The following is a 24,394-nucleotide window of genomic DNA, read 5'->3' on the forward strand; positions in this document are numbered from 1 at the left end:
TTCACAGTCAGTGAAATCGCCTTAGTGTCGATCCACAATAAGTATTTAATCTTTAAGTCGGAAGAAATTGACCAATCATATCATCAGTCGATTATTCTTTCATATTCGATTATAATTGGTCAATTTCTCGCTTCTTAAAGCTTAAATCACCTATTGTGGACCGACACTTACCGGAAACGTTCTTTTACGAGTCCTGTGTAAATCGCGTTGAAACGGTAGAATGTAGTGATTACAATTCGCAGGTAATTTAGCAATAAATATCGTTTATTTGACAAAAATATTAAATCAGGTTTGTTAATTGAATATTTATAAATAAATTTCTGCTAGGAAATTGTTTTATATCTGGTAGACCATAAGTGAGTGTTATGCTGATAGTATACGTTCTTGCTTGTGCACACGTGCTTGCCGCAACGTAACCTTAAATCTATTTTAAGACTGTTTATACAGATTTGTAGGAGAGTGAAAATAGAGACGATTGAGCTGCAAATTAATAATCGAAATTATATCTTGTTACTTTAGAAAATGCCGCCAAAAAGAGGAAAAGTACAGAAGGAAGAAGTACAGGTCTCGCTTGGACCTCAACTTCGCGAAGGAGAAGTTGTTTTCGGAGTTGCTCATATTTTCGCTAGTTTCAATGATACATTTGTACACATTACTGATTTATCAGGAAGGTTTGTGTTATGTTTAATCATGAGGTCTATTCTTTCTAGCTGAACTTTTTGCATGTTTCATCTTTTTCCTTTTTCTCTTAACATTAGAAAAAAAGAAAGATGAACGGTTGCAAAAAATTCAATTAAAAAGAACAAATTTAAGACTTTATTAGTATTAATTCTATAAACTTATGATATACAACGTTTGATTTTTATAGAGAAACAATCGCTAGAGTTACTGGTGGCATGAAAGTAAAAGCAGACCGTGACGAAGCTTCTCCCTATGCTGCTATGCTTGCGGCTCAGGTATATATTGTTTGATTTAATTATTATATTTATATTATAAATATTGTATCTTTATATATTGATATCCACATCCAGGCAGCACCTAGATGATAAATCAACATAATCTAAGGAGCGTTCATGTTTATGGAAAAACAAATTCCTTTTGATAATTGAGAACATGTACTTGTATCATGTACTTTCCTCTCGAGCAAAAGAAAACATTCAGTATATTCAATGTTATACGTACACACACATATCGCACACATATACTCACAATATTTTAACATTATATATTATATATATATATATATATATATATATATATATATATATATATATACATATATATATATACTAATTTTATTTATTTTATGTATATATTGCTTATAGCTGGATTATTTAGAATATCTCTGGTATTTTTAATGATATGAAAAAACACCAAAAGGAAGTTGTTCATTTTAAAGTAGCAAATATTATGATCGAAATTTTCTTTAATGATTATTATTTTACGAAATTTCAGGATCAATATTTTTTTTTAATAGAATGGTATATTTTCATTAACATAATAATACAGTTCATAAAAGAACAAATTCAATCACAGGATATGTTAGCCTAAGATGTTAAATATATATTATATGATTGAATTTTTTTTATGAACTACGTTATTATGTTAATGAAAATATATCATTCCATTTAAAAAAAATGATAATGATCTCGAAATGACCCAGTTACGAGAAATATTTTGTATATTGATTAGAGGTATTTAATATAATATTAAAATGTTAATTATAAATTGCACTTTTATCTTTTGCAGGATGTAGCAGAAAAATGTAAATCGCTAGGGATTACAGCCCTGCATATCAAATTAAGAGCTACAGGAGGCAATAAAACAAAAACTCCTGGACCAGGTGCGCAATCTGCTCTGCGTGCTTTAGCTCGTTCAAGTATGAAAATTGGTCGTATTGAAGATGTCACTCCTATTCCATCGGATTCCACTCGCAGGAAGGGAGGTCGTCGTGGACGTAGGCTATAAACTATTCTTATTCTATGTTCTGTTATTATCTTTCAATAAATATTTAAAAGAAAAAAAAAACATTGTGTTTCTTGTGAAATACTGCACAATTTTTTTTTTTTATACAGATTATTTCTATAAAACTATGCTTTATATACTTATTACAATATCCTTATGAAACAATTTCGCGTGATAACGAATACATGAAAATATTCTTAATGTAAGAATCGATTTTTTTAATTATATAATATAGAACAATATGATTAATGATTGATTGAAATTTTGAAAAAATATATAAAATTTGTATGTATATGGATTAACAACTTGCATCATACGCTTTATGTTTTTAGTGCCGATAAATATACTATAAGATAATACATTGAATTATAAATATTTAAACGTCCTTAATATTATAATTTCATGAGTTATTATATAAGCGAAAAATTATAAAGCATTCATGTACAGAGTATTCTGTATCTCTGTAATCCCAAATTGAAACAAATTATACTTTACGAATTAATTGACCAACATTAAGATATAACTTCACTTTTACATCTACCTTTTGTGGTAATTTATGTTCCAATGCTGCAATGGTATTTACGTATCCATGTTGCATGACAAATCCAACTGTAATTGGATTTTCATTATTTTTGTTAGCATCGTGCGGAATTACGTATAAACGTATTACAGCTTTGTTCCCTTTACGCCATAATACAAGCCTAAAAAATTTGCATAAACAATAAAATCTATATTATCTATGTATTAATTTTACGTAACATGTACACTTATATTCTACATACTTTGGATCATCTTGAAAATTATGATTATCACTTGTATCATCATATTCAGCAGCATCATCTCTTGGTGGAAGTATAAATGAGCTGTGGGGCAGCATCAAATCTGCATTTGGTATAATTTTTATTGGTTTAGGATCTTCTGTCACAGGTACTTGCCGTACAGCAGATGGCAGCAAATTTGGAGATTCACTTCCCTATAATTATAATCAAAATATTAAAATGTTAATGTTTCATAAAATGTTTTATAAAAAATGTTATAATATTCGATATATTACTTGTGCATCCTCCTGTTTAGCGTCTTTTTCTTCAATCAATAAATGAAATAGATAACGAAGCATTTAAATGCAGAATAGTTATTTGAGTCTGATGCTGCGTTGGATTGCAGAATTTAAGAAGCAATTCACTTGATTTCCCTGGTCGAAGTGGTTCACGAGTAACGATCTTTACTTCTGGAATATGATAACTAAAAGACAAAAAATAATTTTGATTTTCATAAAGTTTCATAAGCACAAATATAAGTCAAGATTAAGTCTTAAATTAATCAATAATTGATACTTTAATGTAATACTTATAATGCAGCTAAAAAAATCTTGAATTTTGTAGATTGGGGGCAGAGATCCGATTTGCTAACATTATGTTCACACACACTCTGCAACGTTGTGATCGTTTGACTAAAATCTGTCTGTGCTGAGGGCGTAATTCGTTTATCTTCTCAACTTGCACCTCTGGATGCTGTAATCTTTGTTCCAACGTAGTAACTGTTATACAAAATTATTTATAATAATATATTAATAATATATTTATAATAAAATATATAATTATATATATGTTTGTATCAAAATCTATGCTACATGCTTAATAGCTTTCTTACTTTTAGTTATATCTGCAGATTCTGCAAATATATCTCCCGGTAATTCCTCTACTTCCTCGCTTGCAACAGATGGTACTGATTGAGCAGATGATTGAGATTGCATTGGTGGTTTTATGGGACGTATACCGGTACGCTTGCGAATTAGTGCTAATGTAAAACTGTACATTGTCTGCTATTGGCAAGTCAAAAGTAATTAGAAAATAATTCGAAAAACATCTTAGAGCAAATAAATAATTAGTTCTTACTGAACTTACAGCTGGCATAAAAGAACGTTTTGGATGAAATTTCTTTCTTTCACTGTTGTTTCTCTATAGAAGCCAATATCTTATGATAATCAATAAGAGCATTAATACGTGTTACACGTGGATTTTCCTGCTCGGGCCATCCTCCAGTTACTATGAGCACAAATTCAAGAGATATTTTTTAGGAAAATATTTTAAAATTGTTATTTATATTTTTATTACCAATGATACTTTTCTTACCTACGGATTGATCAGGTATTCCTGCATCTCGAGAACTCCATCGGCATAATGAACAGAATAAATAATATACTTTTTTGGGAGTAGCTTTAACATCCTTGTTTTCTTCACCTTCAGCCACAGTTGCTGCTGTTCTCACTGCTCAGTGCTAATCCTGCTCTTGTACATAATGTTTGAAAGCAACAAGGACAGTCGAAACAATTGGAGCATCTGTAAATATGTTATTATTACTATCATCATAATTTCATCTTTAGAATAAGAAGTAATTAATTCTAATACATTGTAAACATACTTGTTCTTTTTAAGACGCACTTCTGATGTGTGCAAATTCTCCATACAATTAGGGCAGTAATGGGAGTCGACCTGAACGTAAAAGACGTCTTTCAGAAACATAAGAACTTTGCACACATATTAAAATACTTCGAGAGCAAATTCAATAATCAAGTGTAGTCCCAACTAAATCCCTTTAATGCAATTGAACTCCAGATTTACTCATTCACTTTAAAAAACGCACCTCCTGACAAACACAGTAGCCGCATCGTATCATCAGGCAATGTCGACAAAAATATATCTTTGATATAGGTTTTAAGGAACCGCAGTTGCATAAATAGCGTATACAATGTGGATGATTTAAGTATGTCATACTGAAATGAATGAATTTTAAAATCTGTGAACTATGAAAATTCTAGTAGCTACGGATATTCATCTTGGTTTTAATCTCCATAAGAAGAGAGGTTTGTTTTCATAATTTTTCAACAATGCTGTTACAAGTAAGAGAGAGACGTTAGATTGAAAATCGATATCACAATGAACATGATAATTTTTCTTGACAGGAGGACAATCGGATGATAGTTTTATTACATTGGAAGAAATACTGAAGTATGGCCAGGATAATGAAGTCGACTTCATTTTGCTGGGTGGCGATTTGTTTCATGATACTAAGCCAACGCAAGCCACATTATTCAGATGTGTTGAATTGTTGCGAAAATATTGCCTAGGTTCCAAGTGAGTTATATTTAAATTGGCATTAAACTAAACTAATGTAACAGTTAATATAAAAGTAATATGATAAAAGGATATAAGATTCCAGACATAATGAACAAGAAACAAGAAAATAGAGATAACAAGTTAAATTATAAACAAGAGAAAACAAGTTAATACATAAGAATCTATAATTTACAATTAAGAAATATTAAGGAATATACTTTTTCATTGATTGAAGATAATTTTCTGTTTTTAACTTTTTATATTCTTATATATTCTCATTTGTAGTGTTTGGATACAAAATAATTTTTTTAATTATATTTTTAGAGAATGCAAACTACAATTCTTAAGTGATATTCAGATGTGATATTCCGACACTGCGTACAAAAGCATGTGAATTGTGAAGATCCTAATTTAAATGTTTCAATGCCAGTATTTACCATCCATGGGAATCATGATGATCCAAAGTATAAACTTTTTTCTTATTAAGTTTCTAATTATACCTTATATCAAATTATATTTTATTTGTTATCCGTTAGGTTTTGGTACCGTTGAATCAATGGATGTACTGTCAGCTACTGGATTTGTGAATTACTTTGGCAAATGGACAGATCTTACTCGCATTGTTGTCTCACCAATAATTTTGAAAAAAAATAATACTCATGTTGCACTTTATGGTTTGAGTTATATTAATGATCAAAGATTATCCAGACTATACAGAGATGAGAAGGTATATCTGTTTCATGAATATTTTCATATTTGATTACAGTGATTAACAATAATTTTTGAAGATAGGTAGATTTATTACGCCCGAAAGATATTGATACTTTCAACATATTTGTTCTACATCAAAATCGCGTCAAGCATGGCGATTATGCTTATATTCCAGAAAATAGATTGCATAAATTTCTTAATTTAGTTATTTGGGGTCACGAGCATGAATGTCGTATTGCTCGATGCTGAGTTAAATGAAGGTGGATACTATATTTCCCAACCAGGTAAAACTATGTTTCTTCTGAAATTTACAGATTATAGATAATATAAATGTTAACTTCTCCAGTTAATTTCTCAATAATTATAAAATTTTAGGAAGTTCTATTGCTTACTTCTTTATGTGAAGGTGAATCGAAACCTAAACATGTAGGTCTCCTTAAAATTAATAAGAGTCATTTCAAAATGAAGCCTTTAAAGTTGAAAAGTGTTCGGCCATATATTTTTGATAACATGATTCTTCAAGATCGTGACATTAAAATAAAGGGAATTGTGTCTCAATAGCAGATTCTATATGTCATTATGTAGATCAGTATATTGAAGATGAGCTCATGCCTCGAGTAGCTGAACAGCTCACAGGTAAATTAATCATGTTATAAACAGTTTTCTAAAAAAATTAAAATTTCTAAAAAGTATATATTCTCTCTCTCTCTCTCTCTCTCTCTCTCTCTCTCTCTCTCTCATACTTTTATTATTTATAATATAATGTGAATTTAAAAATGTCATATTCTAGGATACCCTAATCAACCGGTGCAACCATTAATTCGATTAAGAATCTTTTATAATGACGACAATGAACAATTTGACACATTAAGGTTTGAGAATAATATATTTAATTTATAATAATTTTATATTGCTGTATGTACTTCATTCTTATTTAATTTATTTTTAAAAACAAAAAATGTATGCTTCTAGTTTAGCACAAAAATACTGTGATGAAGTTGCTAATCCAATGGACATGATTTTATTCCGTAAAATAAAGAGCGGAGAGAAAGCAAAACGTGCCATTCGTGATGGAATTGATGATATCGACGATATTACAGAATTATTCCAGGGAGATGTAAAAACATTCTTTTTGTGATATAATATTAATTTGATTTGATTTGACATCTTTTAACACTCTCGAGATTTTTTATTTTTGCAGGCAGGGCAGGATTGGTGCACAGTGCCAAGTGGAATTAAGAAATATTTTAATATGGAAGAAAATAAAGATAAATTAACGATATTGACTGTAACAGCAATTGAATGAAGCTCTTCGATGTTGAACGAAACGATATAGACGCCTTCAAGAATATTGTAAGGTAATTAGTGATAATTTATTTTCAAAATTAATACTCGTGAATTTCAACTCATAATTTATCTGAATTGTTTGGGTTTACTTAGAGATCAAATGAAAAGAACCATTGAATACGTTCGAGCACAAAATACTGAAACAACCGAAGATATTCGCGCAGAAATTAAAAATTTCCGCGATAAGAGACTTTCTGAAGATCAACAGGAGCAAGATAATGTAATGATTTGTATATGAGATTTGTATATGATGTTCATATTTACATATGTGTGTAGCATATAAGATTTTTACGAATATACCTCTTTGCAGGTTCTAAAAGCCCTAACAACCAAGAAGCAATCGCAAATAAGTTCTAGAATTGGAGAGCATTCTCATAATGCTGATGTAACAATTGAAAATGATAGTGATGAAGATAATTTCAGTTCAATATTATCGACCAAGACTAAAGAGAGGGATAGGGGCAGAGGTTCAAGGGGTGGCAGAGGATCTAGAGGAGGCAAAGAAAAATCTAACGAAGGGGGGAATGCATCTATTATAAAAATGCTGGTATAAACAATTATCTAAAAATATTGTTAGAGTACATTAATTTGTGTATTTGATGATTACATTTATATTTTTAAACAGAATTCTAGGAGTGCGCAGTCAAAGAAAACTCGTGATCAATATATTGTAATAAGTGATTCCGAATAATATATGTTATAATATAAGAAAACTATATATATGCATGTGTATGTATCTACACATACAAAAGTAAGTAGATTATATTCTTTTTTATATACATAGATGAACATTATTTTGTATACATATAAAATTTAATGAAAAGTATTCTTATATATTAAAATATGAATGTATGTAGAAGATAATTTTAATATATAAAGTTTTACGTTAAAAACGGTCAAAAGGTTTAAGCCAATATATTCCTATATCCCTATAAAATAAGTTTTTCTGATTATTCCGTACTCTTCAATTATATAGCTAAATTCCCTATTAAGCTGCGCATTGCGGCCATTGCGTTTCACAGTCAGTGAAATCGCCTTAGTGTCGATCCACAATAAGTATTTAATCTTTAAGTCGGAAGAAATTGACCAATCATATCATCAGTCGATTATTCTTTCATATTCGATTATAATTGGTCAATTTCTCGCTTCTTAAAGCTTAAATCACCTATTGTGGACCGACACTTACCGGAAACGTTCTTTTACGAGTCCTGTGTAAATCGCGTTGAAACGGTAGAATGTAGTGATTACAATTCGCAGGTAATTTAGCAATAAATATCGTTTATTTGACAAAAATATTAAATCAGGTTTGTTAATTGAATATTTATAAATAAATTTCTGCTAGGAAATTGTTTTATATCTGGTAGACCATAAGTGAGTGTTATGCTGATAGTATACGTTCTTGCTTGTGCACATGTGCTTGCCGCAACGTAACCTTAAATCTATTTTAAGACTGTTTATACAGATTTGTAGGAGAGTGAAAATAGAGACGATTGAGCTGCAAATTAATAATCGAAATTATATCTTGTTACTTTAGAAAATGCCGCCAAAAAGAGGAAAAGTACAGAAGGAAGAAGTACAGGTCTCGCTTGGACCTCAACTTCGCGAAGGAGAAGTTGTTTTCGGAGTTGCTCATATTTTCGCTAGTTTCAATGATACATTTGTACACATTACTGATTTATCAGGAAGGTTTGTGTTATGTTTAATCATGAGGTCTATTCTTTCTAGCTGAACTTTTTGCATGTTTCATCTTTTTCCTTTTTCTCTTAACATTAGAAAAAAAGAAAGATGAACGGTTGCAAAAAATTCAATTAAAAAGAACAAATTTAAGACTTTATTAGTATTAATTCTATAAACTTATGATATACAACGTTTGATTTTTATAGAGAAACAATCGCTAGAGTTACTGGTGGCATGAAAGTAAAAGCAGACCGTGACGAAGCTTCTCCCTATGCTGCTATGCTTGCGGCTCAGGTATATATTGTTTGATTTAATTATTATATTTATATTATAAATATTGTATCTTTATATATTGATATCCACATCCAGGCAGCACCTAGATGATAAATCAACATAATCTAAGGAGCGTTCATGTTTATGGAAAAACAAATTCCTTTTGATAATTGAGAACATGTACTTGTATCATGTACTTTCCTCTCGAGCAAAAGAAAACATTCAGTATATTCAATGTTATACGTACACACACATATCGCACACATATACTCACAATATTTTAACATTATATATTATATATATATATATATATATATATACTAATTTTATTTATTTTATGTATATATTGCTTATAGCTGGATTATTTAGAATATCTCTGGTATTTTTAATGATATGAAAAAACACCAAAAGGAAGTTGTTCATTTTAAAGTAGCAAATATTATGATCGAAATTTTCTTTAATGATTATTATTTTACGAAATTTCAGGATCAATATTTTTTTTTAATAGAATGGTATATTTTCATTAACATAATAATACAGTTCATAAAAGAACAAATTCAATCACAGGATATGTTAGTCTAAGATGTTAAATATATATTATATGATTGAATTTTTTTTATGAACTACGTTATTATGTTAATGAAAATATATCATTCCATTTAAAAAAAATGATAATGATCTCGAAATGACCCAGTTACGAGAAATATTTTGTATATTGATTAGAGGTATTTAATATAATATTAAAATGTTAATTATAAATTGCACTTTTATCTTTTGCAGGATGTAGCAGAAAAATGTAAATCGCTAGGGATTACAGCCCTGCATATCAAATTAAGAGCTACAGGAGGCAATAAAACAAAAACTCCTGGACCAGGTGCGCAATCTGCTCTGCGTGCTTTAGCTCGTTCAAGTATGAAAATTGGTCGTATTGAAGATGTTACTCCTATTCCATCGGATTCCACTCGCAGGAAGGGAGGTCGTCGTGGACGTAGGCTATAAACTATTCTTATTCTATGTTCTGTTATTATCTTTCAATAAATATTTAAAAGAAAAAAAAAACATTGTGTTTCTTGTGAAATACTGCACAATTTTTTTTTTTTATACAGATTATTTCTATAAAACTATGCTTTATATACTTATTACAATATCCTTATGAAACAATTTCGCGTGATAACGAATACATGAAAATATTCTTAATGTAAGAATCGATTTTTTTAATTATATAATATAGAACAATATGATTAATGATTGATTGAAATTTTGAAAAAATATATAAAATTTGTATGTATATGGATTAACAACTTGCATCATACGCTTTATGTTTTTAGTGCCGATAAATATACTATAAGATAATACATTGAATTATAAATATTTAAACGTCCTTAATATTATAATTTCATGAGTTATTATATAAGCGAAAAATTATAAAGCATTCATGTACAGAGTATTCTGTATCTCTGTAATCCCAAATTGAAACAAATTATACTTTACGAATTAATTGACCAACATTAAGATATAACTTCACTTTTACATCTACCTTTTGTGGTAATTTATGTTCCAATGCTGCAATGGTATTTACGTATCCATGTTGCATGACAAATCCAACTGTAATTGGATTTTCATTATTTTTGTTAGCATCGTGCGGAATTACGTATAAACGTATTACAGCTTTGTTCCCTTTACGCCATAATACAAGCCTAAAAAATTTGCATAAACAATAAAATCTATATTATCTATGTATTAATTTTACGTAACATGTACACTTATATTCTACATACTTTGGATCATCTTGAAAATTATGATTATCACTTGTATCATCATATTCAGCAGCATCATCTCTTGGTGGAAGTATAAATGAGCTGTGGGGCAGCATCAAATCTGCATTTGGTATAATTTTTATTGGTTTAGGATCTTCTGTCACAGGTACTTGCCGTACAGCAGATGGCAGCAAATTTGGAGATTCACTTCCCTATAATTATAATCAAAATATTAAAATGTTAATGTTTCATAAAATGTTTTATAAAAAATGTTATAATATTCGATATATTACTTGTGCATCCTCCTGTTTAGCGTCTTTTTCTTCAATCAATAAATGAAATAGATAACGAAGCATTTAAATGCAGAATAGTTATTTGAGTCTGATGCTGCGTTGGATTGCAGAATTTAAGAAGCAATTCACTTGATTTCCCTGGTCGAAGTGGTTCACGAGTAACGATCTTTACTTCTGGAATATGATAACTAAAAGACAAAAAATAATTTTGATTTTCATAAAGTTTCATAAGCACAAATATAAGTCAAGATTAAGTCTTAAATTAATCAATGATTGATACTTTAATGTAATACTTATAATGCAGCTAAAAAAATCTTGAATTTTGTAAATTGGGGGCAGAGATCCGATTTGCTAACATTATGTTCACACACACTCTGCAACGTTGTGATCGTTTGACTAAAATCTGTCTGTGCTGAGGGCGTAATTCGTTTATCTTCTCAACTTGCACCTCTGGATGCTGTAATCTTTGTTCCAACGTAGTAACTGTTACACAAAATTATTTATAATAATATATTAATAATATATTTATAATAAAATATATAATTATATATATGTTTGTATCAAAATCTATGCTACATGCTTAATAGCTTTCTTACTTTTAGTTATATCTGCAGATTCTGCAAATATATCTCCCGGTAATTCCTCTACTTCCTCGCTTGCAACAGATGGTACTGATTGAGCAGATGATTGAGATTGCATTGGTGGTTTTATGGGACGTATACCGGTACGCTTGCGAATTAGTGCTAATGTAAAACTGTACATTGTCTGCTATTGGCAAGTCAAAAGTAATTAGAAAATAATTCGAAAAACATCTTAGAGCAAATAAATAATTAGTTCTTACTGAACTTACAGCTGGCATAAAAGAACGTTTTGGATGAAATTTCTTTCTTTCACTGTTGTTTCTCTATAGAAGCCAATATCTTATGATAATCAATAAGAGCATTAATACGTGTTACACGTGGATTTTCCTGCTCGGGCCATCCTCCAGTTACTATGAGCACAAATTCAAGAGATATTTTTTAGGAAAATATTTTAAAATTGTTATTTATATTTTTATTACCAATGATACTTTTCTTACCTACGGATTGATCAGGTATTCCTGCATCTCGAGAACTCCATCGGCATAATGAACAGAATAAATAATATACTTTTTTGGGAGTAGCTTTAACATCCTTGTTTTCTTCACCTTCAGCCACAGTTGCTGCTGTTCTCACTGCTCAGTGCTAATCCTGCTCTTGTACATAATGTTTGAAAGCAACAAGGACAGTCGAAACAATTGGAGCATCTGTAAATATGTTATTATTACTATCATCATAATTTCATCTTTAGAATAAGAAGTAATTAATTCTAATACATTGTAAACATACTTGTTCTTTTTAAGACGCACTTCTGATGTGTGCAAATTCTCCATACAATTAGGGCAGTAATGGGAGTCGACCTGAACGTAAAAGACGTCTTTCAGAAACATAAGAACTTTGCACACATATTAAAATACTTCGAGAGCAAATTCAATAATCAAGTGTAGTCCCAACTAAATCCCTTTAATGCAATTGAACTCCAGATTTACTCATTCACTTTAAAAAACGCACCTCCTGACAAACACAGTAGCCGCATCGTATCATCAGGCAATGTCGACAAAAATATATCTTTGATATAGGTTTTAAGGAACCGCAGTTGCATAAATAGCGTATACAATGTGGATGATTTAAGTATGTCATACTGAAATGAATGAATTTTAAAATCTGTGAACTATGAAAATTCTAGTAGCTACGGATATTCATCTTGGTTTTAATCTCCATAAGAAGAGAGGTTTGTTTTCATAATTTTTCAACAATGCTGTTACAAGTAAGAGAGAGACGTTAGATTGAAAATCGATATCACAATGAACATGATAATTTTTCTTGACAGGAGGACAATCGGATGATAGTTTTATTACATTGGAAGAAATACTGAAGTATGGCCAGGATAATGAAGTCGACTTCATTTTGCTGGGTGGCGATTTGTTTCATGATACTAAGCCAACGCAAGCCACATTATTCAGATGTGTTGAATTGTTGCGAAAATATTGCCTAGGTTCCAAGTGAGTTATATTTAAATTGGCATTAAACTAAACTAATGTAACAGTTAATATAAAAGTAATATGATAAAAGGATATAAGATTCCAGACATAATGAACAAGAAACAAGAAAATAGAGATAACAAGTTAAATTATAAACAAGAGAAAACAAGTTAATACATAAGAATCTATAATTTACAATTAAGAAATATTAAGGAATATACTTTTTCATTGATTGAAGATAATTTTCTGTTTTTAACTTTTTATATTCTTATATATTCTCATTTGTAGTGTTTGGATACAAAATAATTTTTTTAATTATATTTTTAGAGAATGCAAACTACAATTCTTAAGTGATATTCAGATGTGATATTCCGACACTGCGTACAAAAGCATGTGAATTGTGAAGATCCTAATTTAAATGTTTCAATGCCAGTATTTACCATCCATGGGAATCATGATGATCCAAAGTATAAACTTTTTTCTTATTAAGTTTCTAATTATACCTTATATCAAATTATATTTTATTTGTTATCCGTTAGGTTTTGGTACCGTTGAATCAATGGATGTACTGTCAGCTACTGGATTTGTGAATTACTTTGGCAAATGGACAGATCTTACTCGCATTGTTGTCTCACCAATAATTTTGAAAAAAAATAATACTCATGTTGCACTTTATGGTTTGAGTTATATTAATGATCAAAGATTATCCAGACTATACAGAGATGAGAAGGTATATCTGTTTCATGAATATTTTCATATTTGATTACAGTGATTAACAATAATTTTTGAAGATAGGTAGATTTATTACGCCCGAAAGATATTGATACTTTCAACATATTTGTTCTACATCAAAATCGCGTCAAGCATGGCGATTATGCTTATATTCCAGAAAATAGATTGCATAAATTTCTTAATTTAGTTATTTGGGGTCACGAGCATGAATGTCGTATTGCTCGATGCTGAGTTAAATGAAGGTGGATACTATATTTCCCAACCAGGTAAAACTATGTTTCTTCTGAAATTTACAGATTATAGATAATATAAATGTTAACTTCTCCAGTTAATTTCTCAATAATTATAAAATTTTAGGAAGTTCTATTGCTTACTTCTTTATGTGAAGGTGAATCGAAACCTAAACATGTAGGTCTCCTTAAAATTAATAAGAGTCATTTCAAAATGAAGCCTTTAAAGTTGAAAAGTGTTCGGCCATATATTTTTGATAACATGATTCTTCAAGATCGTGACATTAAAATAAAGGGAATTGTGTCTCAATAGCAGATTCTATATGTCATTATGTAGATCAGTATATTGAAGATGAGCTCATGCCTCGAGTAGCTGAACAGCTCACAGGTAAATTAATCATGTTATAAACAGTTTTCTAAAAAAATTAAAATTTCTAAAAAGTATATATTCTCTCTCTCTCTCTCTCTCTCTCTCTCTCTCTCTCTCTCATACTTTTATTATTTATAATATAATGTGAATTTAAAAATGTCATATTCTAGGATACCCTAATCAACCGGTGCAACCATTAATTCGATTAAGAATCTTTTATAATGACGACAATGAACAATTTGACACATTAAGGTTTGAGAATAATATATTTAATTTATAATAATTTTATATTGCTGTATGTACTTCATTCTTATTTAATTTATTTTTAAAAACAAAAAATGTATGCTTCTAGTTTAGCACAAAAATACTGTGATGAAGTTGCTAATCCAATGGACATGATTTTATTCCGTAAAATAAAGAGCGGAGAGAAAGCAAAACGTGCCATTCGTGATGGAATTGATGATATCGACGATATTACAGAATTATTCCAGGGAGATGTAAAAACATTCTTTTTGTGATATAATATTAATTTGATTTGATTTGACATCTTTTAACACTCTCGAGATTTTTTATTTTTGCAGGCAGGGCAGGATTGGTGCACAGTGCCAAGTGGAATTAAGAAATATTTTAATATGGAAGAAAATAAAGATAAATTAACGATATTGACTGTAACAGCAATTGAATGAAGCTCTTCGATGTTGAACGAAACGATATAGACGCCTTCAAGAATATTGTAAGGTAATTAGTGATAATTTATTTTCAAAATTAATACTCGTGAATTTCAACTCATAATTTATCTGAATTGTTTGGGTTTACTTAGAGATCAAATGAAAAGAACCATTGAATACGTTCGAGCACAAAATACTGAAACAACCGAAGATATTCGCGCAGAAATTAAAAATTTCCGCGATAAGAGACTTTCTGAAGATCAACAGGAGCAAGATAATGTAATGATTTGTATATGAGATTTGTATATGATGTTCATATTTACATATGTGTGTAGCATATAAGATTTTTACGAATATACCTCTTTGCAGGTTCTAAAAGCCCTAACAACCAAGAAGCAATCGCAAATAAGTTCTAGAATTGGAGAGCATTCTCATAATGCTGATGTAACAATTGAAAATGATAGTGATGAAGATAATTTCAGTTCAATATTATCGACCAAGACTAAAGAGAGGGATAGGGGCAGAGGTTCAAGGGGTGGCAGAGGATCTAGAGGAGGCAAAGAAAAATCTAACGAAGGGGGGAATGCATCTATTATAAAAATGCTGGTATAAACAATTATCTAAAAATATTGTTAGAGTACATTAATTTGTGTATTTGATGATTACATTTATATTTTTAAACAGAATTCTAGGAGTGCGCAGTCAAAGAAAACTCGTGATCAATATATTGTAATAAGTGATTCCGAATAATATATGTTATAATATAAGAAAACTATATATATGCATGTGTATGTATCTACACATACAAAAGTAAGTAGATTATATTCTTTTTTATATACATAGATGAACATTATTTTGTATACATATAAAATTTAATGAAAAGTATTCTTATATATTAAAATATGAATGTATGTAGAAGATAATTTTAATATATAAAGTTTTACGTTAAAAACGGTCAAAAGGTTTAAGCCAATATATTCCTATATCCCTATAAAATAAGTTTTTCTGATTATTCCGTACTCTTCAATTATATAGCTAAATTCCCTATTAAGCTGCGCATTGCGGCCATTGCGTTTCACAGTCAGTGAAATCGCCTTAGTGTCGATCCACAATAAGTATTTAATCTTTAAGTCGGAAGAAATTGACCAATCATATCATCAGTCGATTATTCTTTCATATTCGATTATAATTGGTCAATTTCTCGCTTCTTAAAGCTTAAATCACCTATTGTGGACCGACACTTACCGGAAACGTTCTTTTACGAGTCCTGTGTAAATCGCGTTGAAACGGTAGAATGTAGTGATTACAATTCGCAGGTAATTTAGCAATAAATATCGTTTATTTGACAAAAATATTAAATCAGGTTTGTTAATTGAATATTTATAAATAAATTTCTGCTAGGAAATTGTTTTATATCTGGTAGACCATAAGTGAGTGTTATGCTGATAGTATACGTTCTTGCTTGTGCACATGTGCTTGCCGCAACGTAACCTTAAATCTATTTTAAGACTGTTTATACAGATTTGTAGGAGAGTGAAAATAGAGACGATTGAGCTGCAAATTAATAATCGAAATTATATCTTGTTACTTTAGAAAATGCCGCCAAAAAGAGGAAAAGTACAGAAGGAAGAAGTACAGGTCTCGCTTGGACCTCAACTTCGCGAAGGAGAAGTTGTTTTCGGAGTTGCTCATATTTTCGCTAGTTTCAATGATACATTTGTACACATTACTGATTTATCAGGAAGGTTTGTGTTATGTTTAATCATGAGGTCTATTCTTTCTAGCTGAACTTTTTGCATGTTTCATCTTTTTCCTTTTTCTCTTAACATTAGAAAAAAAGAAAGATGAACGGTTGCAAAAAATTCAATTAAAAAGAACAAATTTAAGACTTTATTAGTATTAATTCTATAAACTTATGATATACAACGTTTGATTTTTATAGAGAAACAATCGCTAGAGTTACTGGTGGCATGAAAGTAAAAGCAGACCGTGACGAAGCTTCTCCCTATGCTGCTATGCTTGCGGCTCAGGTATATATTGTTTGATTTAATTATTATATTTATATTATAAATATTGTATCTTTATATATTGATATCCACATCCAGGCAGCACCTAGATGATAAATCAACATAATCTAAGGAGCGTTCATGTTTATGGAAAAACAAATTCCTTTTGATAATTGAGAACATGTACTTGTATCATGTACTTTCCTCTCGAGCAAAAGAAAACATTCAGTATATTCAATGTTATACGTACACACACATATCGCACACATATACTCACAATATTTTAACATTATATATTATATATATATATATATATATATATATATATACATATATATATATACTAATTTTATTTATTTTATGTATATATTGCTTATAGCTGGATTATTTAGAATATCTCTGGTATTTTTAATGATATGAAAAAACACCAAAAGGAAGTTGTTCATTTTAAAGTAGCAAATATTATGATCGAAATTTTCTTTAATGATTATTATTTTACGAAATTTCAGGATCAATATTTTTTTTTAATAGAATGGTATATTTTCATTAACATAATAATACAGTTCATAAAAGAACAAATTCAATCACAGGATATGTTAGCCTAAGATGTTAAATATATATTATATGATTGAATTTTTTTTATGAACTACGTTATTATGTTAATGAAAATATATCATTCCATTTAAAAAAAATGATAATGATCTCGAAATGACCCAGTTACGAGAAATATTTTGTATATTGATTAGAGGTATTTAATATAATATTAAAATGTTAATTATAAATTGCACTTTTATCTTTTGCAGGATGTAGCAGAAAAATGTAAATCGCTAGGGATTACAGCCCTGCATATCAAATTAAGAGCTACAGGAGGCAATAAAACAAAAACTCCTGGACCAGGTGCGCAATCTGCTCTGCGTGCTTTAGCTCGTTCAAGTATGAAAATTGGTCGTATTGAAGATGTCACTCCTATTCCATCGGATTCCACTCGCAGGAAGGGAGGTCGTCGTGGACGTAGGCTATAAACTATTCTTATTCTATGTTCTGTTATTATCTTTCAATAAATATTTAAAAGAAAAAAAAACATTGTGTTTCTTGTGAAATACTGCACAATTTTTTTTTTTATACAGATTATTTCTATAAAACTATGCTTTATATACTTATTACAATATCCTTATGAAACAATTTCGCGTGATAACGAATACATGAAAATATTCTTAATGTAAGAATCGATTTTTTTAATTATATAATATAGAACAATATGATTAATGATTGATTGAAATTTTGAAAAAATATATAAAATTTGTATGTATATGGATTAACAACTTGCATCATACGCTTTATGTTTTTAGTGCCGATAAATATACTATAAGATAATACATTGAATTATAAATATTTAAACGTCCTTAATATTATAATTTCATGAGTTATTATATAAGCGAAAAATTATAAAGCATTCATGTACAGAGTATTCTGTATCTCTGTAATCCCAAATTGAAACAAATTATACTTTACGAATTAATTGACCAACATTAAGATATAACTTCACTTTTACATCTACCTTTTGTGGTAATTTATGTTCCAATGCTGCAATGGTATTTACGTATCCATGTTGCATGACAAATCCAACTGTAATTGGATTTTCATTATTTTTGTTAGCATCGTGCGGAATTACGTATAAACGTATTACAGCTTTGTTCCCTTTACGCCATAATACAAGCCTAAAAAATTTGCATAAACAATAAAATCTATATTATCTATGTATTAATTTTACGTAACATGTACACTTATATTCTACATACTTTGGATCATCTTGAAAATTATGATTATCACTTGTATCATCATATTCAGCAGCATCATCTCTTGGTGGAAGTATAAATGAGCTGTGGGGCAGCATCAAATCTGCATTTGGTATAATTTTTATTGGTTTAGGATCTTCTGTCACAGGTACTTGCCGTACAGCAGATGGCAGCAAATTTGGAGATTCACTTCCCTATAATTATAATCAAAATATTAAAATGTTAATGTTTCATAAAATGTTTTATAAAAAATGTTATAATATTCGATATATTACTTGTGCATCCTCCTGTTTAGCGTCTTTTTCTTCAATCAATAAATGAAATAGATAACGAAGCATTTAAATGCAGAATAGTTATTTGAGTCTGATGCTGCGTTGGATTGCAGAATTTAAGAAGCAATTCACTTGATTTCCCTGGTCGAAGTGGTTCACGAGTAACGATCTTTACTTCTGGAATATGATAACTAAAAGACAAAAAATAATTTTGATTTTCATAAAGTTTCATAAGCACAAATATAAGTCAAGATTAAGTCTTAAATTAATCAATGATTGATACTTTAATGTAATACTTATAATGCAGCTAAAAAAATCTTGAATTTTGTAAATTGGGGGCAGAGATCCGATTTGCTAACATTATGTTCACACACACTCTGCAACGTTGTGATCGTTTGACTAAAATCTGTCTGTGCTGAGGGCGTAATTCGTTTATCTTCTCAACTTGCACCTCTGGATGCTGTAATCTTTGTTCCAACGTAGTAACTGTTACACAAAATTATTTATAATAATATATTAATAATATATTTATAATAAAATATATAATTATATATATGTTTGTATCAAAATCTATGCTACATGCTTAATAGCTTTCTTACTTTTAGTTATATCTGCAGATTCTGCAAATATATCTCCCGGTAATTCCTCTACTTCCTCGCTTGCAACAGATGGTACTGATTGAGCAGATGATTGAGATTGCATTGGTGGTTTTATGGGACGTATACCGGTACGCTTGCGAATTAGTGCTAATGTAAAACTGTACATTGTCTGCTATTGGCAAGTCAAAAGTAATTAGAAAATAATTCGAAAAACATCTTAGAGCAAATAAATAATTAGTTCTTACTGAACTTACAGCTGGCATAAAAGAACGTTTTGGATGAAATTTCTTTCTTTCACTGTTGTTTCTCTATAGAAGCCAATATCTTATGATAATCAATAAGAGCATTAATACGTGTTACACGTGGATTTTCCTGCTCGGGCCATCCTCCAGTTACTATGAGCACAAATTCAAGAGATATTTTTTAGGAAAATATTTTAAAATTGTTATTTATATTTTTATTACCAATGATACTTTTCTTACCTACGGATTGATCAGGTATTCCTGCATCTCGAGAACTCCATCGGCATAATGAACAGAATAAATAATATACTTTTTTGGGAGTAGCTTTAACATCCTTGTTTTCTTCACCTTCAGCCACAGTTGCTGCTGTTCTCACTGCTCAGTGCTAATCCTGCTCTTGTACATAATGTTTGAAAGCAACAAGGACAGTCGAAACAATTGGAGCATCTGTAAATATGTTATTATTACTATCATCATAATTTCATCTTTAGAATAAGAAGTAATTAATTCTAATACATTGTAAACATACTTGTTCTTTTTAAGACGCACTTCTGATGTGTGCAAATTCTCCATACAATTAGGGCAGTAATGGGAGTCGACCTGAACGTAAAAGACGTCTTTCAGAAACATAAGAACTTTGCACACATATTAAAATACTTCGAGAGCAAATTCAATAATCAAGTGTAGTCCCAACTAAATCCCTTTAATGCAATTGAACTCCAGATTTACTCATTCACTTTAAAAAACGCACCTCCTGACAAACACAGTAGCCGCATCGTATCATCAGGCAATGTCGACAAAAATATATCTTTGATATAGGTTTTAAGGAACCGCAGTTGCATAAATAGCGTATACAATGTGGATGATTTAAGTATGTCATACTGAAATGAATGAATTTTAAAATCTGTGAACTATGAAAATTCTAGTAGCTACGGATATTCATCTTGGTTTTAATCTCCATAAGAAGAGAGGTTTGTTTTCATAATTTTTCAACAATGCTGTTACAAGTAAGAGAGAGACGTTAGATTGAAAATCGATATCACAATGAACATGATAATTTTTCTTGACAGGAGGACAATCGGATGATAGTTTTATTACATTGGAAGAAATACTGAAGTATGGCCAGGATAATGAAGTCGACTTCATTTTGCTGGGTGGCGATTTGTTTCATGATACTAAGCCAACGCAAGCCACATTATTCAGATGTGTTGAATTGTTGCGAAAATATTGCCTAGGTTCCAAGTGAGTTATATTTAAATTGGCATTAAACTAAACTAATGTAACAGTTAATATAAAAGTAATATGATAAAAGGATATAAGATTCCAGACATAATGAACAAGAAACAAGAAAATAGAGATAACAAGTTAAATTATAAACAAGAGAAAACAAGTTAATACATAAGAATCTATAATTTACAATTAAGAAATATTAAGGAATATACTTTTTCATTGATTGAAGATAATTTTCTGTTTTTAACTTTTTATATTCTTATATATTCTCATTTGTAGTGTTTGGATACAAAATAATTTTTTTAATTATATTTTTAGAGAATGCAAACTACAATTCTTAAGTGATATTCAGATGTGATATTCCGACACTGCGTACAAAAGCATGTGAATTGTGAAGATCCTAATTTAAATGTTTCAATGCCAGTATTTACCATCCATGGGAATCATGATGATCCAAAGTATAAACTTTTTTCTTATTAAGTTTCTAATTATACCTTATATCAAATTATATTTTATTTGTTATCCGTTAGGTTTTGGTACCGTTGAATCAATGGATGTACTGTCAGCTACTGGATTTGTGAATTACTTTGGCAAATGGACAGATCTTACTCGCATTGTTGTCTCACCAATAATTTTGAAAAAAAATAATACTCATGTTGCACTTTATGGTTTGAGTTATATTAATGATCAAAGATTATCCAGACTATACAGAGATGAGAAGGTATATCTGTTTCATGAATATTTTCATATTTGATTACAGTGATTAACAATAATTTTTGAAGATAGGTAGATTTATTACGCCCGAAAGATATTGATACTTTCAACATATTTGTTCTACATCAAAATCGCGTCAAGCATGGCGATTATGCTTATATTCCAGAAAATAGATTGCATAAATTTCTTAATTTAGTTATTTGGGGTCACGAGCATGAATGTCGTATTGCTCGATGCTGAGTTAAATGAAGGTGGATACTATATTTCCCAACCAGGTAAAACTATGTTTCTTCTGAAATTTACAGATTATAGATAATATAAATGTTAACTTCTCCAGTTAATTTCTCAATAATTATAAAATTTTAGGAAGTTCTATTGCTTACTTCTTTATGTGAAGGTGAATCGAAACCTAAACATGTAGGTCTCCTTAAAATTAATAAGAGTCATTTCAAAATGAAGCCTTTAAAGTTGAAAAGTGTTCGGCCATATATTTTTGATAACATGATTCTTCAAGATCGTGACATTAAAATAAAGGGAATTGTGTCTCAATAGCAGATTCTATATGTCATTATGTAGATCAGTATATTGAAGATGAGCTCATGCCTCGAGTAGCTGAACAGCTCACAGGTAAATTAATCATGTTATAAACAGTTTTCTAAAAAAATTAAAATTTCTAAAAAGTATATATTCTCTCTCTCTCTCTCTCTCTCTCTCTCTCTCTCTCTCTCATACTTTTATTATTTATAATATAATGTGAATTTAAAAATGTCATATTCTAGGATACCCTAATCAACCGGTGCAACCATTAATTCGATTAAGAATCTTTTATAATGACGACAATGAACAATTTGACACATTAAGGTTTGAGAATAATATATTTAATTTATAATAATTTTATATTGCTGTATGTACTTCATTCTTATTTAATTTATTTTTAAAAACAAAAAATGTATGCTTCTAGTTTAGCACAAAAATACTGTGATGAAGTTGCTAATCCAATGGACATGATTTTATTCCGTAAAATAAAGAGCGGAGAGAAAGCAAAACGTGCCATTCGTGATGGAATTGATGATATCGACGATATTACAGAATTATTCCAGGGAGATGTAAAAACATTCTTTTTGTGATATAATATTAATTTGATTTGATTTGACATCTTTTAACACTCTCGAGATTTTTTATTTTTGCAGGCAGGGCAGGATTGGTGCACAGTGCCAAGTGGAATTAAGAAATATTTTAATATGGAAGAAAATAAAGATAAATTAACGATATTGACTGTAACAGCAATTGAATGAAGCTCTTCGATGTTGAACGAAACGATATAGACGCCTTCAAGAATATTGTAAGGTAATTAGTGATAATTTATTTTCAAAATTAATACTCGTGAATTTCAACTCATAATTTATCTGAATTGTTTGGGTTTACTTAGAGATCAAATGAAAAGAACCATTGAATACGTTCGAGCACAAAATACTGAAACAACCGAAGATATTCGCGCAGAAATTAAAAATTTCCGCGATAAGAGACTTTCTGAAGATCAACAGGAGCAAGATAATGTAATGATTTGTATATGAGATTTGTATATGATGTTCATATTTACATATGTGTGTAGCATATAAGATTTTTACGAATATACCTCTTTGCAGGTTCTAAAAGCCCTAACAACCAAGAAGCAATCGCAAATAAGTTCTAGAATTGGAGAGCATTCTCATAATGCTGATGTAACAATTGAAAATGATAGTGATGAAGATAATTTCAGTTCAATATTATCGACCAAGACTAAAGAGAGGGATAGGGGCAGAGGTTCAAGGGGTGGCAGAGGATCTAGAGGAGGCAAAGAAAAATCTAACGAAGGGGGGAATGCATCTATTATAAAAATGCTGGTATAAACAATTATCTAAAAATATTGTTAGAGTACATTAATTTGTGTATTTGATGATTACATTTATATTTTTAAACAGAATTCTAGGAGTGCGCAGTCAAAGAAAACTCGTGATCAATATATTGTAATAAGTGATTCCGAATAATATATGTTATAATATAAGAAAACTATATATATGCATGTGTATGTATCTACACATACAAAAGTAAGTAGATTATATCCTTTTTTATATACATAGATGAACATTATTTTGTATACATATAAAATTTAATGAAAAGTATTCTTATATATTAAAATATGAATGTATGTAGAAGATAATTTTAATATATAAAGTTTTACGTTAAAAACGGTCAAAAGGTTTAAGCCAATATATTCCTATATCCCTATAAAATAAGTTTTTCTGATTATTCCGTACTCTTCAATTATATAGCTAAATTCCCTATTAAGCTGCGCAT

The 24,394-nt window shown here is 29.7% G+C and overlaps 3 protein-coding genes and 6 pseudogenes across 5 annotated transcripts; 6 read left to right on the forward strand and 3 right to left on the reverse strand.

Moving 5' to 3' along the window:
- Positions 1-41: 41 nt before the first annotated feature.
- LOC148935391 (small ribosomal subunit protein uS11A-like) lies at positions 42-2,028 on the forward strand. Its single transcript, XM_089081966.1, has 4 exons — positions 42-242; positions 520-671; positions 869-956; positions 1,750-2,028. The coding sequence occupies exons 2-4, from the start codon at positions 523-525 to the stop codon at positions 1,966-1,968; spliced, it is 456 nt and encodes a 151-aa protein (XP_088938092.1). The 5' UTR covers positions 42-242; positions 520-522; the 3' UTR covers positions 1,969-2,028.
- Positions 2,029-2,279: 251 nt separating this feature from the next.
- Positions 2,280-4,737, reverse strand: LOC148935392 (dynactin subunit 4-like; annotated as a pseudogene). The gene is made up of 9 exons (XR_016140465.1): positions 4,609-4,737; positions 4,387-4,457; positions 4,098-4,304; positions 3,870-4,010; positions 3,616-3,787; positions 3,317-3,502; positions 3,020-3,207; positions 2,748-2,938; positions 2,280-2,666 (listed from the first exon to the last, which is right to left on the reverse strand). The product of XR_016140465.1 is annotated as a dynactin subunit 4-like (transcript).
- On the forward strand, positions 4,688-8,041 carry LOC148935393 (double-strand break repair protein MRE11-like; annotated as a pseudogene).
- A 143-nt stretch (positions 8,042-8,184) lies between these two features.
- LOC148935394 (small ribosomal subunit protein uS11A-like) lies at positions 8,185-10,148 on the forward strand. Its single transcript, XM_089081969.1, has 4 exons — positions 8,185-8,396; positions 8,674-8,825; positions 9,023-9,110; positions 9,870-10,148. Exons 2-4 carry the CDS (start codon positions 8,677-8,679, stop codon positions 10,086-10,088), a joined length of 456 nt encoding a protein of 151 aa, XP_088938095.1. The 5' UTR covers positions 8,185-8,396; positions 8,674-8,676; the 3' UTR covers positions 10,089-10,148.
- A 251-nt stretch (positions 10,149-10,399) lies between these two features.
- LOC148935395 (dynactin subunit 4-like) lies at positions 10,400-12,857 on the reverse strand (annotated as a pseudogene).
- LOC148935396 (double-strand break repair protein MRE11-like) lies at positions 12,808-16,159 on the forward strand (annotated as a pseudogene).
- A 153-nt stretch (positions 16,160-16,312) lies between these two features.
- LOC148935397 (small ribosomal subunit protein uS11A-like) lies at positions 16,313-18,285 on the forward strand. The gene is made up of 4 exons (XM_089081967.1): positions 16,313-16,514; positions 16,792-16,943; positions 17,141-17,228; positions 18,008-18,285. The coding sequence occupies exons 2-4, from the start codon at positions 16,795-16,797 to the stop codon at positions 18,224-18,226; spliced, it is 456 nt and encodes a 151-aa protein (XP_088938093.1). The 5' UTR covers positions 16,313-16,514; positions 16,792-16,794; the 3' UTR covers positions 18,227-18,285.
- Positions 18,286-18,535: 250 nt separating this feature from the next.
- On the reverse strand, positions 18,536-20,993 carry LOC105431908 (dynactin subunit 4-like; annotated as a pseudogene). The gene is made up of 9 exons (XR_016140464.1): positions 20,865-20,993; positions 20,643-20,713; positions 20,354-20,560; positions 20,126-20,266; positions 19,872-20,043; positions 19,573-19,758; positions 19,276-19,463; positions 19,004-19,194; positions 18,536-18,922 (listed from the first exon to the last, which is right to left on the reverse strand). The product of XR_016140464.1 is annotated as a dynactin subunit 4-like (transcript).
- LOC148935398 (double-strand break repair protein MRE11-like) lies at positions 20,944-24,295 on the forward strand (annotated as a pseudogene).
- The last annotated feature ends 99 nt before the right edge of the window (positions 24,296-24,394 follow it).

This window comes from Pogonomyrmex barbatus, unplaced genomic scaffold, assembly GCF_055798465.1.
Source record: "Pogonomyrmex barbatus isolate J1 unplaced genomic scaffold, ASM5579846v1 scaffold5, whole genome shotgun sequence".
Lineage (NCBI taxonomy): Eukaryota > Metazoa > Arthropoda > Insecta > Hymenoptera > Formicidae > Pogonomyrmex > Pogonomyrmex barbatus.